General features: G+C 46.2%; 1 protein-coding gene across 3 annotated transcripts in view; it reads right to left on the reverse strand.

The window, feature by feature from the left end:
- LOC139405721 (ephrin-A4-like) overlaps positions 1-21,017 on the reverse strand; it is a 92,680-nt gene that overhangs the window by 13,788 nt on the left and 57,875 nt on the right. For 2 of the 3 annotated variants that reach the window (XM_071148145.1, XM_071148144.1), the window contains exons 2-3: positions 12,144-12,454; positions 9,523-9,591 (exon numbers count right to left, since the gene is read on the reverse strand). In XM_071148145.1, coding sequence (XP_071004246.1) covers positions 9,523-9,591; positions 12,144-12,454 — 380 coding nt within the window. The remainder of the gene's footprint in view (positions 1-9,522; positions 9,592-12,143; positions 12,455-21,017) is intronic. The other variant, XM_071148146.1, reaches the window with a different exon arrangement.

Here is a 21,017-nt window from a genome sequence, read left to right on the forward strand (position 1 = left end):
CAAAGCCAAAGGAACTGAGTAACATTAAGAAATGCTATAGATGGAAGGAATGCAGTTTGGAAACCTACCAAAAAACAATTAGGCAACAACAAATTCAATCCCTTTTAGACAATTTCCTGGGTAAAACGTTCCGCTGTAATAGTGAAGGTGCAAACTTGGCAGTAGAAAATCTTAACAGTATATTTGACCTCTCAGCTTCCCTATCAAATCTAAAAATCTCAAATAGAAAACCGAAGAAAATTAACAATAATGACAAATGGTTTGATGAAGAATGCAAAAATCTAAGAAAGAAATTGAGAAACCTGTCCAACCAAAAACATAGAGACCCTGAAAACCTGAGTCTACGCCTTCACTATGGTGAATCACTAAAACAATACAGAAATACACTACGGAAAAAGAAGGAACAGCATGTCAGAAATCAGCTCAATGCAATTGAAGAATCCATAGACTCTAACCACTTCTGGGAAAATTGGAAAACACTAAACAAACAACAACAAGAAGAATTATCTATCCAAAATGGAGATGTATGGGTAAACCACTTCTCCAATCTTTTTGGCTCTATAACAAAGAATAAAGAGCAAAAACATATACATGATCAAATACAGATCTTAGAATCATCTATTAAAGACTACCAGAACCCACTGGATTATCCAATTACATTGAATGAGTTACAGGACAAAATAAAAACCCTCCAACCCAAAAAGGCCTGTGGTGTTGATGGTATCCTCAATGAAATGATCAAATATACAGACAACAAATTCCAATTGGCTATACTAAAACTCTTTAACATCATACTTAGCTCTGGCATCTTCCCCAATATTTGGAACCAAGGACTGATCACCCCAATCCACAAAAGTGGAGACAAATTTGACCCCAATAACTACCGTGGAATATGTGTCAACAGTAACCTTGGGAAGATCCTCTGCATTATCATTAACAGCAGACTCGTACATTTCCTCAATGAAAACAATGTACTGAGCAAATGTCAAATTGGCTTTTTACCAAATTACCGTACAACAGACCATGTATTCACCCTGCACACCCTAATTGACTACCAAACAAACCAAAACAAAGGCAAAGTCTTCTCATGCTTTGTTGATTTCAAAAAAGCCTTCGACTCAATCTGGCATGAGGGTCTGCTATACAAACTGATGGAAAGTGGTGTTGGGGGTAAAACATACGACATTATAAAATCCATGTACACAAACAACAAGTGTGCGGTTAAAATTGGCAAAAAACACACACATTTCTTCACACAGGGTCGTGGGGTTAGACAGGGATGCAGCTTAAGCCCCACCCTCTTCAACATATATATCAACGAATTGGCGCGGGCACTAGAAAAGTCTGCAGCACCCGGCCTCCCCCTGCTAGAATCCGAAGTCAAATGTCTGCTGTTTGCTGATGATCTGGTGCTTCTGTCACCAACCAAGGAGGGCCTACAGCAGCACCTAGATCTTATGCACAGATTCTGTCAGACCTGGGCCCTGACAGTAAATCTCAGTAAGACCAAAATAATGGTGTTCCAAAAAAGGTCCAGTCACCAGGACCACAAATACAAATTCAATCTAGACACTGTTGCCCTAGAGCACACAAAAAACTATACATACCTTGGCCTAAACATCAGCGCCACAGGTAACTTCCACAAAGCTGTGAACGATCTGAGAGACAAGGCAAGAAGGGCATTCTATGCCATCAAAAGAAACATACATTTCAACATACCAATTAGGATTTGGCTAAAAATACTTGAATCAGTCATAGAGCCCATTGCCCTTTATGGTTGTGAGGTCTGGGGTCTGCTCACCAACCAAGACTTCACAAAATGGGACAAACACCAAATTGAGACTCTGCACGCAGAATTCTGCAAAAATATCCTCCGTGTACAACGTAGAACACCAAATAATGCATGCAGAGCAGAATTAGGCCGATACCCACTAATTATCAAAATCCAGAAAAGAGCCGTTAAATTCTACAACCACCTAAAAGGAAGTGATTCACAAACCTTCCATAACAAAGCCATCACCTACAGAGAGATGAACCTGGAGAAGAGTCCCCTAAGCAAGCTGGTCCTGGGGCTCTGTTCACAAACACAAACACACCCTACAGAGCCCCAGGAGAACAGCACAATTAGACCCAACCAAATCATGAGAAAACAAAAAGATAATTACTTGACACATTGGAAAGAATTAACAAAAAAACTGAGCAAACTAGAATGCTATTTGGCCCTAAACAGAGAGTACACAGCGGCAGAATACCTGACCACTGTGACTGACCCAAAATTAAGGAAAGCTTTGACTATGTACAGACTCAGTGAGCATAGCCTTGCTATTGAGAAAGGCCGCCGTAGGCAGACATGGCTCTCAAGAGAAGACAGACTATGTGCTCACTGCCCACAAAATGAGGTGGAAACTGAGCTGCACTTCCTAACCTCCTGCCCAATGTATGACCATATTACAGAGACATATTTCCCTCAGATTACACAGATCCACAAAGAATTCGAAAACAAATCCAAATTTGAAAAACTCCCATATCTACTGGGTGAAATTCCACAGTGTGCCATCACAGCAGCAAGATTTGTGACCTGTTGCCACGAGAAAAGGGCAACCAGTGAAGAACACACACCATTGTAAATACAACCCATATTTATGCTTATTTATTTTATCTTGTGTCCTTTAACCATTTGTACATTGTTAAAACACTGTATATATATATATAATATGACATTTGTAATGTCTTTACTGTTTTGAAACCTCTGTATGTGTAATGTTTACTGTTAATTTTTGTTGTTTTTCACTTTATATTTTCACTTTGTATGTTGTCTACCTCACTTGCTTTGGCAATGTTAACACATGTTTCCCATGCCAATAAAGCCCTTGAATTGAAAATTGAATTGAGAGACAGACACAGACAGAGACAGAGACAGAGAGAGAGACAGAGAGAGACAGAGAGAGAGAGACACAGACAGAGACAGAGACACAGACAGAGACACAGACAGAGACAGAGACAGAGACACAGACAGAGACACAGACTCAGTTGAAATAAAGCATCCTGAGCACCCAGAGACAGGCTGTGGCTAAAGGACAGGAGCGGCCATTGCTGGGCCCTCACACACTGTATGTGCCACACTACCTGTTAGATAAAAGGGAACCTCTACAGGAAGGAACCAGAGAGAGTATGAGGCGTTGCTGCAGGGAGCACAACAACAGCTGCACCACTAATGGACAGAGAGAGAAACTATTTCATCTCTCCTCTCATCCATCTCAGTCTCATCCTGCTCTCTCCTCGTGTATCCTCATCCCAACACATTTACAGAACAGCCCCTGCATGACAGAGATAGAGAGGGAGAACACAATAAAAGAGGGAGACTTGGTAAATAAATGGCCAGAGAGGAGATGGAGAGATACAGAGGAGAGATAGAAAAGACAAAGAAAATGTTGGAGGGAGCAGAGTCAGATAGGTAGAGGGTGAAGGAGGGAGAGAGGGTGGGAAACATGGGGATGGAAGGAGAGAGAGAGAGGGTGGGAAACATGGGGATGGAAGGAGAGAGAGAGAGGGTGGGAAACATGGGGATGGAAGGAGAGAGAGAGGGTGGGAAACATGGGGATGGAAGGAGAGAGAGAGGGTGGGAAACATGGGGATGGAAGGAGAGAGGGAGGGTGGGAAACATGGGGATGGAAGGAGAGAGGGTGGGAAACATGGGGATGGAAGGAGAGAGAGAGAGGGTGGGAAACATGGGGATGGAAGGAGAGAGAGAGAGGGTGGGAAACATGGGGATGGAAGGAGAGCGAGAGAAAGACATGGTAGTGGATGAAGCCTAGATTAGTTTTGCTCCAGTCGACAGATCATAAACGGAGGGAGGGGGAACGAGGAGAAGAGACAGGGAGAGGGAGAGATTAGTGCCACTTCAGGAACGACAGAAGACTAAAAAGAGAGGGAGGAAAAAGACAGAAGAGGGCTCTTGAAATGTAGTCCGGATTAGCTTCACTAGGAGAACAGGATGAGAGAACAGAGGAAGAGAGAGAATGAACGAGAGAAAGAAAGAGAGGAACAGAGACTGAAAATAATGTCCATTTGGGTAAATATCCTGTACAGTAAAAACTTAGCATATTTTCAGTCAGTGTGAAAAACAGCAGCAATGGAAGGAAACAGTCAGAAGGTCAACACTACTGCTGCTGTTCCCCACAGAAACACTATCAGAGCGTTGTTAATGAACAACCACGGGTTCATTACAACTTCACACATCAAACGTTGATTCTAGTTATTTGGACAGATGAAATGATCCCCTCTCTCTCTTTGGAATAGAGTAAGTGTTTAAGAAGAGATAATATATAGAGCATTATACATCTCCTGGTTATGGGCTGATGATAAACACTATGAAGAGAAGACACACCCCAGGCACGCCCCACACACACACCTAACTAATGATATCCCTGCTTGTAGCGTGGAGACGAGGCTGGGACATTTATTTAGCCCTCCTGCCCAGTCCACTGGGATGTGATGGGAATTGGGACAGACGTCTCTTACACACACACACACACACACACACACACACACACCTTCAACTGTAGAGTGTAGAGGCATTCCCACAGTGACTGGGCAACATTCCCGACCGGAATAGGAACAGGCAGCTCAGTGGACCAGAAGACTAACATTACTGTAGGAAGGGCCTGGGTTAGAACAACTTTGGGAATTCACACCAGAGACACGGAGGCAGAGTAAAGAAAAGAGATAGAGAATGAGAAAGTGTGTGTGAGAGAGAGGAAAGAGAGGGAGCAAGAGAGCTTGCTGTTGAACTGATAACAAATGTATACTAAAAGGTCTGTTCTTTTGACGCGCACACACACACACACACACACGCAATGCTAGAGAAGCCGTCACCAACCTTTGAGTCAAGCTCACTCTGAGTCAAAATGCATGCCGAGATCTACCACTCTGTTTATTAACATGACTTAAAATATAAGCCTTTGAAACATTAACCAATTAAAAACAGTACTGTAGCAATGAGGTTTGTGCAGTAAGCTACAGGCCCAATACATTATCACCACATACTGGCTTTGCTTGAATTGCCCTGCCAATGCATTGTAGTTTGGGACATAAAAAAAAAGAGAGAGCAGCAGACTGAGGGTCAGTCTCAGTGGAGGGAGAGAGCAGCAGACTGAGGGTCAGTCTCAGCAGAGGGAGAGAGCAGCAGACTGAGGGTCAGTCTCAGTGGAGGGAGAGAGCAGCAGACTGAGGGTCAGTCTCAGTGGAGGGAGAGAGCAGCAGACTGAGGGTCAGTCTCAGCGGAGGGAGAGAGCAGCAGACTGAGGGTCAGTCTCAGCAGAGGGAGAGAGCAGGAGCAGACTGAGGGTCAGTCTCAGCGGAGGGAGAGAGCAGCAGACTGAGGGTCAGTCTCAGCGGAGAGAGAGAGCAGCAGACTGAGGGTCAGTCTCAGCGGAGGGAGAGAGCAGCAGACTGAGGGTCCGTCTCAGCGGAGAGAGAGAGCAGCAGACTGAGGGTCAGTCTCAGCGGAGGGAGAGAGCAGCAGACTGAGGGTCAGTCTCAGCGGAGGGAGAGAGCAGCAGACTGAGGGTCAGTCTCAGCGAGGGAGAGAGCAGCAGACTGAGGGTCCACCTCTCAACATCCCTCCGCTCTCCCATTCCTCCACTGAAACGGACCAAAAAGGGACACCTTCTTCCAGCTGTTGGCGAAACTCAAGTCGCAGAGGGAGAGAGCATTATTTCCACCTCATGCACAAATTCATGTTGTTACTCCTATGACCAGAGAAAGTGAAATATTCCTTGATATTAAAAAAGACCCAAGCCACTAATAATAACAAGCCTGTAGATACAATGTCCTACTCATTCATCACTGCTGCACTGCTTGTTGCAGAGCTGAGTGGAAATAGGAAGAAAGTGCATTTTATGGCTTATAAAAGTGTTGAATACAAAGTGTTGAATACAAAGTGTTGAATACAACGTGTTGACAGGGCTGAGTAAGAACTTAAACATGGAGTCACTCATAAAAACAGCAGCTCTTTGCTGTATTCGTTGACAGTCTCTCTCTAGTCATGGTTTTAAATGTTCTGATATCTGCTGTATTCGTTGACAGTCTCTCTCTAGTCATGGTTTTAAATGTTCTGATATCTTTGCTGTATTCGTTGACAGTCTCTCTCTAGTCATGGTTTTAAATGTTCTGATATCTGCTGTATTCGTTGACAGTCTCTCTCTAGTCATGGTTTTAAATGTTCTGATATCTGCTGTATTCGTTGAGTCTCTCTCTAGTCATGGTTTTAAATGTTCTGATATCTTTGCTGTATTCGTTGACAGTCTCTCTCTAGTCATGGTTTTAAATGTTCTGATATCTGCTGTATTCGTTGACAGTCTCTCTCTAGTCATGGTTTTAAATGTTCTGATATCTTTGCTGTATTCGTTGACAGTCTCTCTCTAGTCATGGTTTTAAATGTTCTGATATCTGCTGTATTCGTTGAGTCTCTCTCTAGTCATGGTTTTAAATGTTCTGATATCTGCTGTATTCGTTGACAGTCTCTCTCTAGTCATGGTTTTAAATGTTCTGATATCTGCTGTATTCGTTGAGTCTCTCTCTAGTCATGGTTTTAAATGTTCTGGTATCTGCTGTATTCGTTGACAGTCTCTCTCTAGTCATGGTTTTAAATGTTCTGATATCTGCTGTATTCGTTGACAGTCTCTCTCTAGTCATGGTTTTAAATGTTCTGATTTCTGCTGTATTCGTTGACAGTCTCTCTCTTTATTTTTATTTTATTTCACCTTTATTTAACCAGGTAGGCTAGTTGAGAACAAGTTCTCATTTGCAACTGCGACCTGGCCAAGATAAGGCATAGCAGTGTGAACAGACAACACAGAGTTACACATGGAGTAAACAATTAACAAGTCAATAACACAGTAGAAAAAAGGGGAGTCTATATATACACATTGTGTGCAAAAGGCATGAGAAGGTAGGCGAATAATTACAATTATGCAGATTAACACTGGAGTGATAAATGATCAGATGGTTATGTACAGGTAGAGATATTGGTGTGCAAAAGAGCAGAAAAATAAATAAATAAAAACAGTATGGGGATGAGGTAGGTGAAAATGGGTGGGCTATTTACCAATAGACTATGTACAGCTGCAGCGATCGGTTAGCTGCTCAGATAGCAGATGTTTGAAGTTGGTGAGGGAGATAAAAGTCTCCAACTTCAGCGATTTTTGCAATTCGTTCCAGTCACAGGCAGCAGAGAACTGGAACGAAAGGCGGCCAAATGAGGTCTTGGCTTTAGGGATGATCAGTGAGATACACCTGCTGGAGCGCGTGCTACGGATGGGTGTTGCCATCGTAACCAGTGAACTGAGATAAGGCGGAGCTTTACCTAGCATGGACTTGTAGATGACCTGGAGCCAGTGGGCCTGGCGACGAATATGTAGCGAGGGCCAGCCGACTAGAGCATACAAGTCGCAGTGGTGGGTGGTATACGGTGCTTTAGTGACAAAACGGATGGCACTGTGATAAACTGCATCCAGTTTGCTGAGTAGAGTGTTGGAAGCAATTTTGTAGATGACATCGCCGAAGTCGAGGATCGGTAGGATAGTCAGTTTTACTAGGGTAAGTTTGGCGGCGTGAGTGAAGGAGGCTTTGTTGCGGAATAGAAAGCCGACTCTTGATTTGATTTTCGATTGGAGATGTTTGATATGGGTCTGGAAGGAGAGTTTAGAGTCTAGCCAGACACCTAGGTACTTATAGATGTCCACATATTCAAGGTCGGAACCATCCAGGGTGGTGATGCTGGTCAGGCGTGCGGGTGCAGGCAGCGAACGGTTGAAAAGCATGCATTTGGTTTTACTAGCGTTTAAGAGCAGTTGGAGGCCACGGAAGGAGTGCTGTATGGCATTGAAGCTCGTTTGGAGGTTTGATAGCACAGTGTCCAAGGACGGGCCGGAAGTATATAGAATGGTGTCGTCTGCGTAGAGGTGGATCAGGGAATCGCCCGCAGCATGAGAAACATCATTGATATATACAGAGAAAAGAGTCGGCTCTAGTCATGGTTTGAAACGTTTTGAAATCTCACAGTATTACATTTTATCGTAGCTTTCTTTATGCTGCTACGTTGCTGCAGACACGGTCATCTGAGCTATCCGATTGGCCAGCGGTGGCATAGTTGACTTGATTTCCTATCCAGGCCCACCGGGAAGGCAGTGTTTGTAACTTCAGACAAATGAAATGGTAACAGTTTCCCTGCCCGGCCGGCGCGCAGGGCAACACAAGATCGACTAGAAATACCTTGGAGATGGACAAGTCGATCGATCAGTTGGTCAGAATACTGCTGTGACAAAAAGGGGAGGGGTCAGAATACTGCTGTGACAAAACAGGGAGGGGTCAGAATACTGCTGTGACAAAAAGGGGAGGGGTCAGAATATTGCTGTGAGAAAAAGGGGAGATGTCAGAATATTGCTGTGACAAAAAGGGGAGATGTCAGAATATCGCTGTGACAAAAAGGGGAGGGGTCAGAATATCGCTGTGACAAAAAGGGGAGATATCAGAATATTGCTGTGACAAAAAGGGGAGGGGTCAGAATATTGCTGTGACAAAAAGGGGAGATGTCAGAATATTGCTGTGACAAAAAGGGAAGGGGTCAGAATATTGCTGTGACAAAAAGGGGAGATGTCAGAATACTACTGTGATAAAGAAGGGAGGGGTCAGAATACTGCTGTGATAAAAAGGGGAGATGTCAGAATACTACTGTGATAAAGAAGGGAGGGGTCAGAATACTGCTGTGATAAAAAGGGGAGGGGTCAGAATAATGCTGTGATAAAAAGGGGAGATGTCAGAATACTACTGTGATAAAGAAGGGAGGGGTCAGAATACTGCTGTGATAAAAAGGGGAGGGGTCAGAATAATGCTGTGATAAAAAGGGGAGGTCAACAGGAGTGATGAAGTTAGGACCTGAGGAAGAGGGACAATTACAGAGCTATACAGAGAATCAAATGAAATGTTATTGGACTAAAAGTGAAATGCTTACTTACAGCGCCTTTTCCATTAACGCAGAGTTAAAAATAAGATACAAATAGTAATGATTCACAAGGAATAAAAACACAAAGTGAATAACAAATAAAGAGTCAAATAACATGTCTACATACAGTACAGGAAGTACCAGTACTGAGTCAATGTGCAGGTGTACGAGGAAACTGAGGTAGTCATGTACTGAACATACCGGTAGGGGTAAACTGACGAGGCAGAGAGAGAGCAGAATGGTGGAGCGAGAAAAGGAGAAGGAGAATGATGAAAGAAAAGGCTATGAAAAAAGGATGCCCTCCATCACAAACATTTTGATTTGAGCTAGGAGGAAGAGATGAGGTGGAGGAGAACATCAAAGGTGAGATGAAGAGCAGAACGTCCCCAGCTACCTCTGGTAGACCGAGGAAATATGGAAACAGATGGAGGGAGACGTTAGAGAGCTCTACATACTGGTTTCACACAGAAGAGCCTATGAGTGAGAGAGAGAGAGATGAAAAAGAGGAGTTTACTCACTGGGCTCACAGCACACTGTGACTCGCAGCTTCATGCAGGGCAGCGGGGAGCTTTCCCCTGTAGGCAATGCTGGAGAGAGAGAGAGACAGAGAGAGAGAGACACAGAGACAGACACAGAGACAGAGACAGACACAGAGACAGACACAGACACAGAGAGACAGACACAGAGAGACAGACACAGAGAGACAGACACAGAGAGACAGACACAGAGAGACAGACACAGAGAGACAGACACAGAGACAGACACAGAGACAGAGACAGAGAGAGAGAGAGAGAGACAGAGAGAGAGAGAGACAGAGAGAGAGAGAGACAGAGAGAGACAGAGAGAGAGAGAGAAAGAGAGAGAGAGAGAGACAGAGAGACAGAGAGAGACAGAGAGACAGAGAGAGACAGAGAGAGCGAGACGGACAGAGAGCGAGAGCGAGAGACAGACAGAGAGAGAGAGATTGCCTTGTTACAGTAAAGATATGTGTGAAGTGTTGGGCGTTGGAGAATTTCAACCCTTCATGTATTTGACAATAATATAGAATGTGTCACCATATGACGTCACCCTTCACCAACCATCAGAACTCAGCTGGACTGCATTCAGTTAGTATGAAAGAAACTACAGAAAAGGTTTTCCATTTGGAAACTCCAGCAGACAGCAACCACTACAGGGGTCAAAGGGGACTGACACAATGGATTGTGGGAGTCAAGGTGTTTCCTGTTTGGCAGCTGCAGTCAGAATTAAGCGACAGAAACACAGTCACTATCTGGTCGTCTGGAGCTCAGTTGGTAGAGCATGACGATTGCAGGACAGTGGGTTTGATTCCCGGGACGCGCCCTATGTAAAATGTATGTACGCAGGACTCCATCACTTCAGATAAGAGTCTTCTAAATGGCATATATTATATTAAGTAGGATGCTAACTTATACTTTCAAGTTCAAACAGCCACCTCTAATCTTAACCCTCAACGTAACCAAACAAAAGCTTGTCTACTTGCTCGTCAGTTCTGAGAATGCTGTTCCTTCTAGCAATGCCATCTAGTGACTACAGATCACTGGGCTGATTGACACGGATGCTATGTGAGCTGTCAGTGTGGATCACTATAAGAGACAGACTGAAACAGCTAATACTATTGTCGTGTCCCCAGTCTAAAATCATTATACTGTCCCTATGGCCTGGCCCTTTCACCCAGCCAGACGGTTGGACAAACTTCAAGCGTTATCTTTGATGTGGACAATACACACACAGACAGCCAGGCCCACTGGGGTAGTTCCAGGGGAGGAGGCTATTGTTGTGTTCTCCAGCCCTGCACAGCCACAATGGCCCAGTGCTCTGTGTGTGTGTGTGTGTGTGTGTGTGTGTGTGTGTTTGTGTCTCATGCCCTGACAATGCTCCATTGTCCCGCAGACCGCAATAGTAATTTATGTAAAGATTCTTTCCCTCCGTCTCTCATCCATTATTTTCCTCACCCTTTTCCCTCGCTTTTGTTGCTCCCCTTTTCTTTCTCCCTGTGGATTCCACTCATCCCCCTCTCTCTCCCCCTCCCTTCCTGTACTATCAGACTCTCCCCTCTTTCATTCCATGCTTCTCCTCCTACGGCTGCTTTAAAAGCCTGTCTTTTTCTTGTCCCCCCCCCTCTTTTGGTTGGACAGTGACCAGAAGTTGTAAAAACAGAAGAAATAGATTTCAGGGCACCAAACCTTCCCCTCTCCAATGTGTCAAGTCATTATCTTTTTGTTTTCTCATGATTTGGTTGGGTCTAATTGCGCTGCTGTCCTGGGGCTCTGCAGGGTCTGTTTGTGTTTGTGAACAGAGCCCCAGGACCAGCTTGCTTAGGGGACTCTTTTCCAGGTTCATCTCTCTGTAGGTGATGGCTTTGTTGTGGAAGGTTTGGGAATCGCTTCCTTTTAGGTGGTTGTAGAATTGAACGTCTCTTTTCTGGATTTTGATAATTAGCGGGTATCGGCCTAATTCTGCTCTGCATGCATTATTTGGTGTTTTACGGAGGATAGTTTTGCAGAATTCTGCATGCAGTCTCAATTTGGTGTTTTTCCCATTTTGTGAGCTGAACCCAGACCTCACAATCATAAAGGGCAATGGGCTCTATGACTGATTTAAGTATTTTTTGCCAGATCCTAATTGGTATTTTGAATTGTATGTTCCTTTTGGTGACATAGAATGCCCTTCTTGCCTTGTCTCTTAGATCATTCACAGCTTTGTGGAAGTTACCTGTGGCACTGATGTTTAGGCCAAGGTATGTATAGTTTTTTGTGTGCTCTAGGGCAACAGTGTCTAGAATTTGTATTTGTGGTCCTGGTGACTGGACCTTTTTTGGAACACCATTATTTTGGTCTAACTGAGATTTACTGTCAGGGCCCAGGTCTGACAGAATCTGTGCAGAATATCTAGGTGCTGCTGATGGCCCTCCTTGGTTGGAGACAGAAGCACCATATCATTAGGAAACAGTAGACATCGCTCCCTCCCCTCTACCTTCTCTGCCTCCCTTGCTCCCCCCCTCCCTCCTCCAGCGGTTGGAGATAAATGAGAGAGGAAGACAGAAATAGGAAGTAGTGGGAAAAAAGGAAACCCAAGTTTTCACACAGATTTACTTATACACACACACACACACACTCACAGCTGTAGTAGTAGTGGTGTCCGGGGAGGAACTCGAAGCCCAGAGAGAAGGGGGTGAAGCGCTGGATCTTCTCTGAGAAGCGGACAGGGCCTAAGGGGGCATGGGGGCTGTTACACTCCCATCTTTTGATGGCCCCCTGGGTCTCCACACAGCCCCTGAACCCCCCCTCAGCCACCAGGTACAGGGCCAGGCTGTCTGGTGGGGCCTGGTGGTAGACCTCACTGGGGGGAGACGGGTGAGGGTAGTGGGGGCAGTAGATATCCAGGTAGTCATTCAGATTCACCTGGATGGACAGATCCCCTCCCGTCAAACTGAGACAGAAGGAAAGGGAGAGAGAGAGACAGAAGGAAAGGGAGAGAAAGGGAGAGAAGGAAAGGGAGAGACAAGGGAGAGACAAGGAAAGGAAGAGACAAGGAAAGGGAGCGAAGGAAAGGGAGCGAAGGAAAGGGAGCGAAGGAAAGGGAGAGACAGAAGGAAAGGGAGAGAAAGGGAGAGAAGGAAAGGGGGAGAGAAGGAAAGGGAGAGACAAGGAAAGGGAGAGACAAAGAAAGGGAGAGACAAGGAAAGGGAGCGAAGGAAAGGGAGCGAAGGAAAGGGAAAGAGAGAGACAGAAGGAAAGGGAGAGACAAGGAAAGGGAGAGACAAGGAAAGGGAGAGACAAGGAAAGGGAGAGACAAGGAAAGGGAGAGACAAGGAAAGAGAGCGAAGGAAAGGGAGAGAGAAGGAAAGGGAGAGAGAAGGAAAGGGAGAGAGAAGGAAAGGGAGAGAAAGGGAGAGACAGAAGGAAAGGGAGAGAAAGGGAGACAGAAGGAAAGGGAGAGAAAGGGAGACAGAAGGAAAGGGGGAGAGAAGGAAAGGGGGAGAGAAGGAAAAGGGGAGAGAAGGAAAGGGGGAGAGAAGGAAAGGGGGAGAAAGGGAGAGAGAAGGAAAGGGAGAGAAAGGGAGAGAGAAGGAAAGGGAGCGAAAGGGAGAGAGAAGGAAAGGGAGAGAGAAGGAAAGGGAGAGACAAGGAAAAGGAGAGACAAGGAAAGGGAGAGACAAGGAAAGGGAGAGACAAGGAAAGGGAGAGACAAGGAAAGGGAGAGAAAGGGAGAGACAAGGAAAGGGAGAGAAAGGGAGAGAAAGGGAGAGACAAGGAAAGGGAGAGAAAGGGAGAGACAAGGAAAGGGAGAGAAAGGGAGAGACAAGGAAAGGGAGAGACAAGGAAAGGGAGAGACAAGGAAAGGTAGAGACAAGGAAATGGAGAGAAAGGGAGAGACAAGGAAAGGGAGAGACAAGGAAAGGGAGAGACAAGGAACGGGAGAGACAAGGAAAGGGAGAGACAAGGAAAGGGAGAGACAAGGAAAGGGAGAGAAAGGGAGAGACAAGGAAAGGGAGAGACAAGGAAAGGGAGAGACAAAGAAAGGGAGAGACAAGGAAAGGGAGAAACAGAAGGAAAGGGAGAAACAGAAGGAAAGGGAGAGAAAGGGAGAGACAAGGAAAGGGAGAGAAAGGGAGAGACAGAAGAAAAGGGAGAGAAAGGGAGAGACAGAAGGAAAGGGAGAGACAGGGAGAGAAAGGGAGACAGAAGGAAAGGGAGAGAAAGGGAGACAGAAGGAAAGGGAGAGAGAAGGAAAGGGGGAGAGAAGGAAAGGGGGAGAGAAGGAAAGGGGGAGAGAAGGAAAGGGAGACAGAAGGAAAGGGAGACAGAAGGAAAGGGAGAGAAAGCGAGAGAGAATGAAAGGGAGAGAAAGCGAGAGAGAAGGAAAGGGGGAGAGAAGGAAATGGAGAGAGAAGGAAAGGGAGAGACAAGGAAAGGGAGAGACAAGGAAAGGGAGAGACAAGGAAAGGGAGACAAGGAAAGGGAGACAAGGAAAGGGAGAGACAAGGAAAGGGAGACACAAGGAAAGGGAGAGACAAAAGGAAAGGGAGAGACAAAAGGAAAGGGAGAGAAGGAAAGGGAGAGAGAAGGAAAGGGAGAGAGAAGGAAAGGAGACAGAAGGAAAGGGAGAAAGAAGGAAAGGGAGAGAAGGAAAGGGAGAGAAGGAAAGGAGACAAAAGGAAAGGTAGAGAAAGGGAGAGACAGAAGGAAAGGGAGAGAGAAGGAAAGGGAGAGAGAAGGAAAGGGAGAGAGAAGGAAAGGGAGAGAGAAGGAAAGGGAGAGAGAAGGAAAGGGAGACAGAAGGAAAGGGAGAGAGAAGGAAAGGGAGAGAGAAGGAAAGGGAGAGAGAAGGAAAGGGAGAAAGAAGGAAAGGGAGAAAGAAGGAAAGGGAGAAAGAAGGAAAGGGAGAGAAGGAAAGGGAGAGAAGGAAAGGAGACAAAAGGAAAGGGAGAGAAGGAAAGGAGACAAAAGTAAAGGGAGAGAAGGAAAGGGAGAGAAGGAAAGGAGACAAAAGGAAAGGGAGAGAAGGAAAGGAGACAAAGGGAAAGAGAGAAAGAAGGAAAGGGAGACAGAAGGAAAGGGAGAGACAGAAGGAAAGGGAGAGAAAGGGAGAGACAGAAGGAAAGGGAGAGAGAAGGAAAGGGAGAGAGAAGGAAAGGAGACAGAAGGAAAGGGAGAAAGAAGGAAAGGGAGACAGAAGGAAAGGAGACAAAAGGAAAGGGAGAAAGAAGGAAAGGGAGAGAAGGAAAGGAGACAAAAGGAAAGGGAGAGAAGGAAAGGAGACAAAAGTAAAGGGAGAGAAGGAAAGGGAGAGAAGGAAAGGAGACAAAAGGAAAGGGAGAGAAGGAAAGGAGACAAAAGGAAAGGGAGAAAAGGAAAGGAGACAAAAGGAAAGGGAGAAAGAAGGAAAGGGAGAAAGAAGGAAAGGGAGACAGAAGGAAAGGGAGAGACAGAAGGAAAGGGAGAGAAAGGGCGAGACAGAAGGAAAGGGAGAGAAAGGGAGAGACAGAAGGAAAGGGAGAGAAAGGGAGAGAAGGAAAGGGGGAGAGAAGGAAAGGGAGAGACAAGGAAAGGGAGAGACAAAGAAAGGGAGAGACAAGGATAGGGAGCGAAGGAAAGGGAGCGAAGGAAAGGGAAAGAGAGAGACAGAAGGAAAGGAAGAGACAAGGAAAGGGAGAGACAAGGAAAGGGAGAGACAAGGAAAGGGAGAGACAAGGAAAGGGAGAGACAAGGAAAGAGAGCGAAGGAAAGGGAGAGACAGAAGGAAAGGGAGAGAGAAGGAAAGGGAGAGAGAAGGAAAGGGAGAGAAAGGGAGAGACAGAAGGAAAGGGAGAGAAAGGGAGACAGAAGGAAAGGGAGAGAAAGGGAGACAGAAGGAAAGGGGGAGAGAAGGAAAGGGGGAGAGAAGGAAAAGGGGAGAGAAGGAAAGGGGGAGAGAAGGAAAGGGAGAGAGAAGGAAAGGGAGAGAGAAGGAAAGGGAGAGAGAAGGATAAAGAGGAAAAGAGATTAAGCATCAACATTCCACAATAACGATCAAACACAGCAAATACAATGCTGTCAGTCAGAGAAAGAGAGACGGATGGAGAGAAGAGCTGGATGGTTGGGAGAAAGGGAGAGAGAAGGAAAGGGAGAGAGAAGGAAAGGGAGAAAGAAGGAAAGGGAGAAAGAAGGAAAGGGAGAGAAGGAAAGGAGACAAAAGGAAAGGGAGAGAAGGAAAGGAGACAAAAGGAAAGGGAGAGAAGGAAAGGAGACAAAAGTAAAGGGAGAGAAGGAAAGGGAGAGAAGGAAGAGACAGAAGGAAGGAGAGACAGAAGGATAGGGAGAGACAGAAGGAAAGGAAAGGGAGAGAGAAGGAAAGGGAGAGAGAAGGAAAGGGAGAGAGAAGGAAAGGGAGAGAGAAGGAAAGGAGACAGAAGGAAAGGGAGAAAGAAGGAAAGGGAGAGAAGGAAAGGAGACAAAAGGAAAGGGAGACAGAAGGAAAGGAGACAGAAGGAAAGGGAGACAAAAGGAAAGGGAGACAGAAGGAAAGGGAGACAGAAGGAAAGGGAGACAGAAGGATAAAGAGGAAAAGAGATTAAGCATCAACATTCCACAATAACGATCAAACACAGCAAATACAATGCTGTCAGTCAGAGAAAGAGAGACGGATGGAGAGAAGAGCTGGATGGTTGGGAGAAAGGGAGAGAGAAGGAAAGGGAGAGAGAAGGAAAGGGAGAAAGAAGGAAAGGGAGAAAGAAGGAAAGGGAGAGAAGGAAAGGAGACAAAAGGAAAGGGAGAGAAGGAAAGGAGACAAAAGGAAAGGGAGAGAAGGAAAGGAGACAAAAGTAAAGGGAGAGAAGGAAAGGGAGAGAAGGAAAGGAGACAAAAGGAAAGGGAGAGAAGGAAAGGAGACAAAGGGAAAGAGAGAAAGAAGGAAAGGGAGACAGAAGGAAAGGGAGAGACAGAAGGAAAGGGAGAGAAAGGGAGAGACAGAAGGAAAGGGAGAGAGAAGGAAAGGGAGAGAGAAGGAAAGGAGACAGAAGGAAAGGGAGAAAGAAGGAAAGGGAGAAAGAAGGAAAGGGAGAGAAGGAAAGGAGACAAAAGGAAAGGGAGACAGAAGGAAAGGAGACAAAAGGAAAGGGAGAAAGAAGGAAAGGGAGAGAAGGAAAGGAGACAAAAGGAAAGGGAGAGAAGGAAAGGAGACAAAAGTAAAGGGAGAGAAGGAAAGGGAGAGAAGGAAAGGAGACAAAAGGAAAGGGAGAGAAGGAAAGGAGACAAAAGGAAAGGGAGAAAAGGAAAGGAGACAAAAGGAAAGGGAGAAAGAAGGAAAGGGAGAAAGAAGGAAAGGGAGACAGAAGGAAAGGGAGAGACAGAAGGAAAGGGAGAGAAAGGGAGAGACAGAAGGAAAGGGAGAGAAAGGGAGAGACAGAAGGAAAGGGAGAGAAAGGGAGAGAAGGAAAGGGGGAGAGAAGGAAAGGGAGAGACAAGGAAAGGGAGAGACAAAGAAAGGGAGAGACAAGGAAAGGGAGCGAAGGAAAGGGAGCGAAGGAAAGGGAAAGAGAGAGACAGAAGGAAAGGAAGAGACAAGGAAAGGGAGAGACAAGGAAAGGGAGAGACAAGGAAAGGGAGAGACAAGGAAAGGGAGAGACAAGGAAAGGGAGAGACAAGGAAAGGGAGAGACAAGGAAAGAGAGCGAAGGAAAGGGAGAGACAGAAGGAAAGGGAGAGAGAAGGAAAGGGAGAGAGAAGGAAAGGGAGAGAAAGGGAGAGACAGAAGGAAAGGGAGAGAAAGGGAGACAGAAGGAAAGGGAGAGAAAGGGAGACAGAAGGAAAGGGGGAGAGAAGGAAAGGGGGAGAGAAGGAAAAGGGGAGAGAAGGAAAGGGGGAGAGAAGGAAAGGGGGAGAAAGGGAGAGAGAAGGAAAGGGAGAGAAAGGGAGAGAGAAGGAAAGGGAGCGAAAGGGAGAGAGAAGGAAAGGGAGAGAGAAGGAAAGGGAGAGAGAAGGAAAGGGAGAGAGAAGGAAAGGGAGAGACAAGGAAAGGGAGAGACAAGGAAAGGGAGAGACAAGGAAAGGGAGAGACAAGGAAAGGGAGAGAAAGGGAGAGACAAGGAAAGGGAGAGACAAGGAAAGGGAGAGAAAGGGAGAGACAAGGAAAGGGAGAGAAAGGGAGAGACAAGGAAAGGGAGAGAAAGGGAGAGAAAGGGAGAGACAAGGAAAGGGAGAGAAAGGGAGAGAAAGGGAGAGACAAGGAAAGGGAGAGAAAGGGAGAGACAAGGAAAGGGAGAGACAAGGAAAGGGAGAGACAAGGAAAGGTAGAGACAAGGAAATGGAGAGAAAGGGAGAGACAAGGAAAGGGAGAGACAAGGAAAAGGAGAGACAAGGAACGGGAGAGACAAGGAACGGGAGAGACAAGGAAAGGGAGAGACAAGGAAAGGGAGAGACAAGGAAAGGGAGAGAAAGGGAGAGACAAGGAAAGGGAGAGACAAGGAAAGGGAGAGACAAGGAAAGGGAGAGACAAGGAAAGGGAGAAACAGAAGGAAAGGGAGAAACAGAAGGAAAGGGAGAGAAAGGGAGAGACAAGGAAAGGGAGAGAAAGGGAGACAGAAGAAAAGGGAGAGAAAGGGAGAGACAGAAGGAAAGGGAGAGACAGGGAGAGAAAGGGAGACAGAAGGAAAGGGAGAGAAAGGGAGACAGAAGGAAAGGGGGAGAGAAGGAAAGGGGGAGAGAAGGAAAGGGGGAGAGAAGGAAAGGGGGAGAGAAGGAAAGGGAGACAGAAGGAAAGGGAGAGAAAGCGAGAGAGAAGGAAAGGGGGAGAGACAGAAGGAAAGGGAGAGAAAGCGAGAGAGAAGGAAAGGGGGAGAGAAGGAAAGGGAGAGACAAGGAAAGGGAGAGACAAGGAAAGGGAGACAAGGAAAGGGAGACAAGGAAAGGGAGACAAGGAAAGGGAGAGACAAGGAAAGGGAAAGACAAGGAAAGGGAGACACAAGGAAAGGGAGAGACAAAAGGAAAGGGAGAGACAAAAGGAAAGGGAGAGAAGGAAAGGGAGAGAGAAGGAAAGGGAGAGAGAAGGAAAGGGAGAGAGAAGGAAAGGGAGAAAGAAGGAAAGGGAGAGAAGGAAAGGGAGAGAAGGAAAGGAGACAAAAGGAAAGGGAGAGAAAGGGAGAGACAGAAGGAAAGGGAGACAGAAGGAAAGGGAGAGAGAAGGAAAGGGAGAGAGAAGGAAAGGGAGAGAGAAGGAAAGGGAGAGAGAAGGAAAGGGAGAGAGAAGGAAAGGGAGACAGAAGGAAAGGGAGAGAGAAGGAAAGGGAGAGAGAAGGAAAGGGAGAGAGAAGGAAAGGGAGAAAGAAGGAAAGGGAGAAAGAAGGAAAGGGAGAGAAGGAAAGGGAGAGAAGGAAAGGAGACAAAAGGAAAGGGAGAGAAGGAAATGAGACAAAAGTAAAGGGAGAGAAGGAAAGGGAGAGAAGGAAAGGAGACAAAAGGAAAGGGAGAGAAGGAAAGGAGACAAAGGGAAAGAGAGAAAGAAGGAAAGGGAGACAGAAGGAAAGGGAGAGACAGAAGGAAAGGGAGAGAAAGGGAGAGACAGAAGGAAAGGGAGAGAAAGGGAGAGACAGAAGGAAAGGGAGAGAGAAGGAAAGGGAGAGAGAAGGAAAGGAGACAGAAGGAAAGGGAGAAAGAAGGAAAGGGAGAGAAGGAAAGGAGACAAAAGGAAAGGGAGACAGAAGGAAAGGAGACAAAAGGAAAGGGAGAAAGAAGGAAAGGGAGAGAAGGAAAGGAGACAAAAGGAAAGGGAGAGAAGGAAAGGAGACAAAAGTAAAGGGAGAGAAGGAAAGGGAGAGAAGGAAAGGAGACAAAAGGAAAGGGAGAGAAGGAAAGGGAGAGAAGGAAAGGGAGACAGAAGGAAAGGGAGAGACAGAAGGAAAGGGAGAGAAAGGGAGAGACAGAAGGAAAGGGAGAGAAAGAAGGATAGGGAGAGACAGAAGGAAAGGGAGAGAGAAGGAAAGGGAGAGAGAAGGAAAGGGAGAGAGAAGGAAAGGGAGAGAGAAGGAAAGGAGACAGAAGGAAAGGGAGAAAGAAGGAAAGGGAGAGAAGGAAAGGAGACAAAAGGAAAGGGAGACAGAAGGAAAGGAGACAGAAGGAAAGGGAGACAAAAGGAAAGGGAGACAGAAGGAAAGGGAGACAGAAGGATAAAGAGGAAAAGAGATTAAGCATCAACATTCCACAATAACGATCAAACACAGCAAATACAATGCTGTCAGTCAGAGAAAGAGAGACGGATGGAGAGAAGAGCTGGATGGTTGATAGTCTAAATAACTGTGGGCCTGGAGGAGAGATGGAGACAAGAAATATGGATAAATCATCAATATTCCACATAACCATTACAAGGTGATAAAGCAAAAACATAAACATAATGTAGAGCCACCTGTATTACTTGTTTTGGTGTCTGATACTTTGTAATGACATAGCTGGGAGCAGTACCAGGAAAAACAACCGACAGAGAGAGAACGAGAGAGAGCGAGAGAGAGAGAGAGAACGAGAGAAAACGAGAGAGAACGAGAGAGAGAGAGAGAGAGAGAACAAGAGAGAACGAGAACGAGAACGAGAACGAGAGAGAGAACGAGAGCGAGAACGAGAGAGAGAGAACGAGAGAGAGAACGAACGAGAGAGAGAACGAACGAGAGAGAGAACGAACGAGAGAGAGAACGAACGAGAGAGAGAGAACGAACGAGAGAGAGAGAACGAACGAGAGAGAGAGAACGAACGAGAGCGAGAACGAACGAGAGCGAGAACGAACGAGAGCGAGAACGAACGAGAGAGAGAACGAACGAGAGAGAGAACGAACGAGAGAGAGAGAGAGAGAACGAACGAGAGAGAGAGAGAACGAACGAGAGAGCGAGAACGAGAGAGAGAGAGAACGAGAGAGAGAGAGAACGAGAGAGAGAGAGAACGAACGAGAGAGAGAGAGAACGAGAGAGAGAGAGAACGAGAGAGAGAGAGAACGACAGAGAGAGAGAACGAGCGAGAGAGAGAACGAGCGAGAGAGAGAACGAGAGAGAGAGAGAACGAACGAGAGAGAGAGAGAACGAACGAGAGAGAGAGAACGAACGAGAGAGAGAGAACGAGAGAGAGAGAGAGAGAGAGAACGAGAGAGAGAGAACGAGAGAGAGAGAGAGAGAACGAGAGAGAGAGAGAGAGAACGAGAGAGAGAGAGAACGAGAGAGAGAGAGAACGAGAGAGAGAGAGAGAACGAGAGAGAGAACGAACGAGAGAGAGAGAGAGAGAACGAACGAGAGAGAGAGAGAACGAACGAGAGAGCGAGAACGAGAGAGAGAGAGAACGAGAGAGAGAGAGAACGAGAGAGAGAGAGAACGAACGAGAGAGAGAGAGAACGAGAGAGAGAGAGAACGAGAGAGAGAGAGAACGACAGAGAGAGAGAACGAGCGAGAGAGAGAACGAGCGAGAGAGAGAACGAGAGAGAGAGAGAACGAACGAGAGAGAGAGAGAACGAACGAGAGAGAGAGAACGAACGAGAGAGAG

The sequence above is a fragment of the Oncorhynchus clarkii genome, chromosome 3 (assembly GCF_045791955.1).
Source record: "Oncorhynchus clarkii lewisi isolate Uvic-CL-2024 chromosome 3, UVic_Ocla_1.0, whole genome shotgun sequence".
Classification (NCBI taxonomy): domain Eukaryota; kingdom Metazoa; phylum Chordata; class Actinopteri; order Salmoniformes; family Salmonidae; genus Oncorhynchus; species Oncorhynchus clarkii.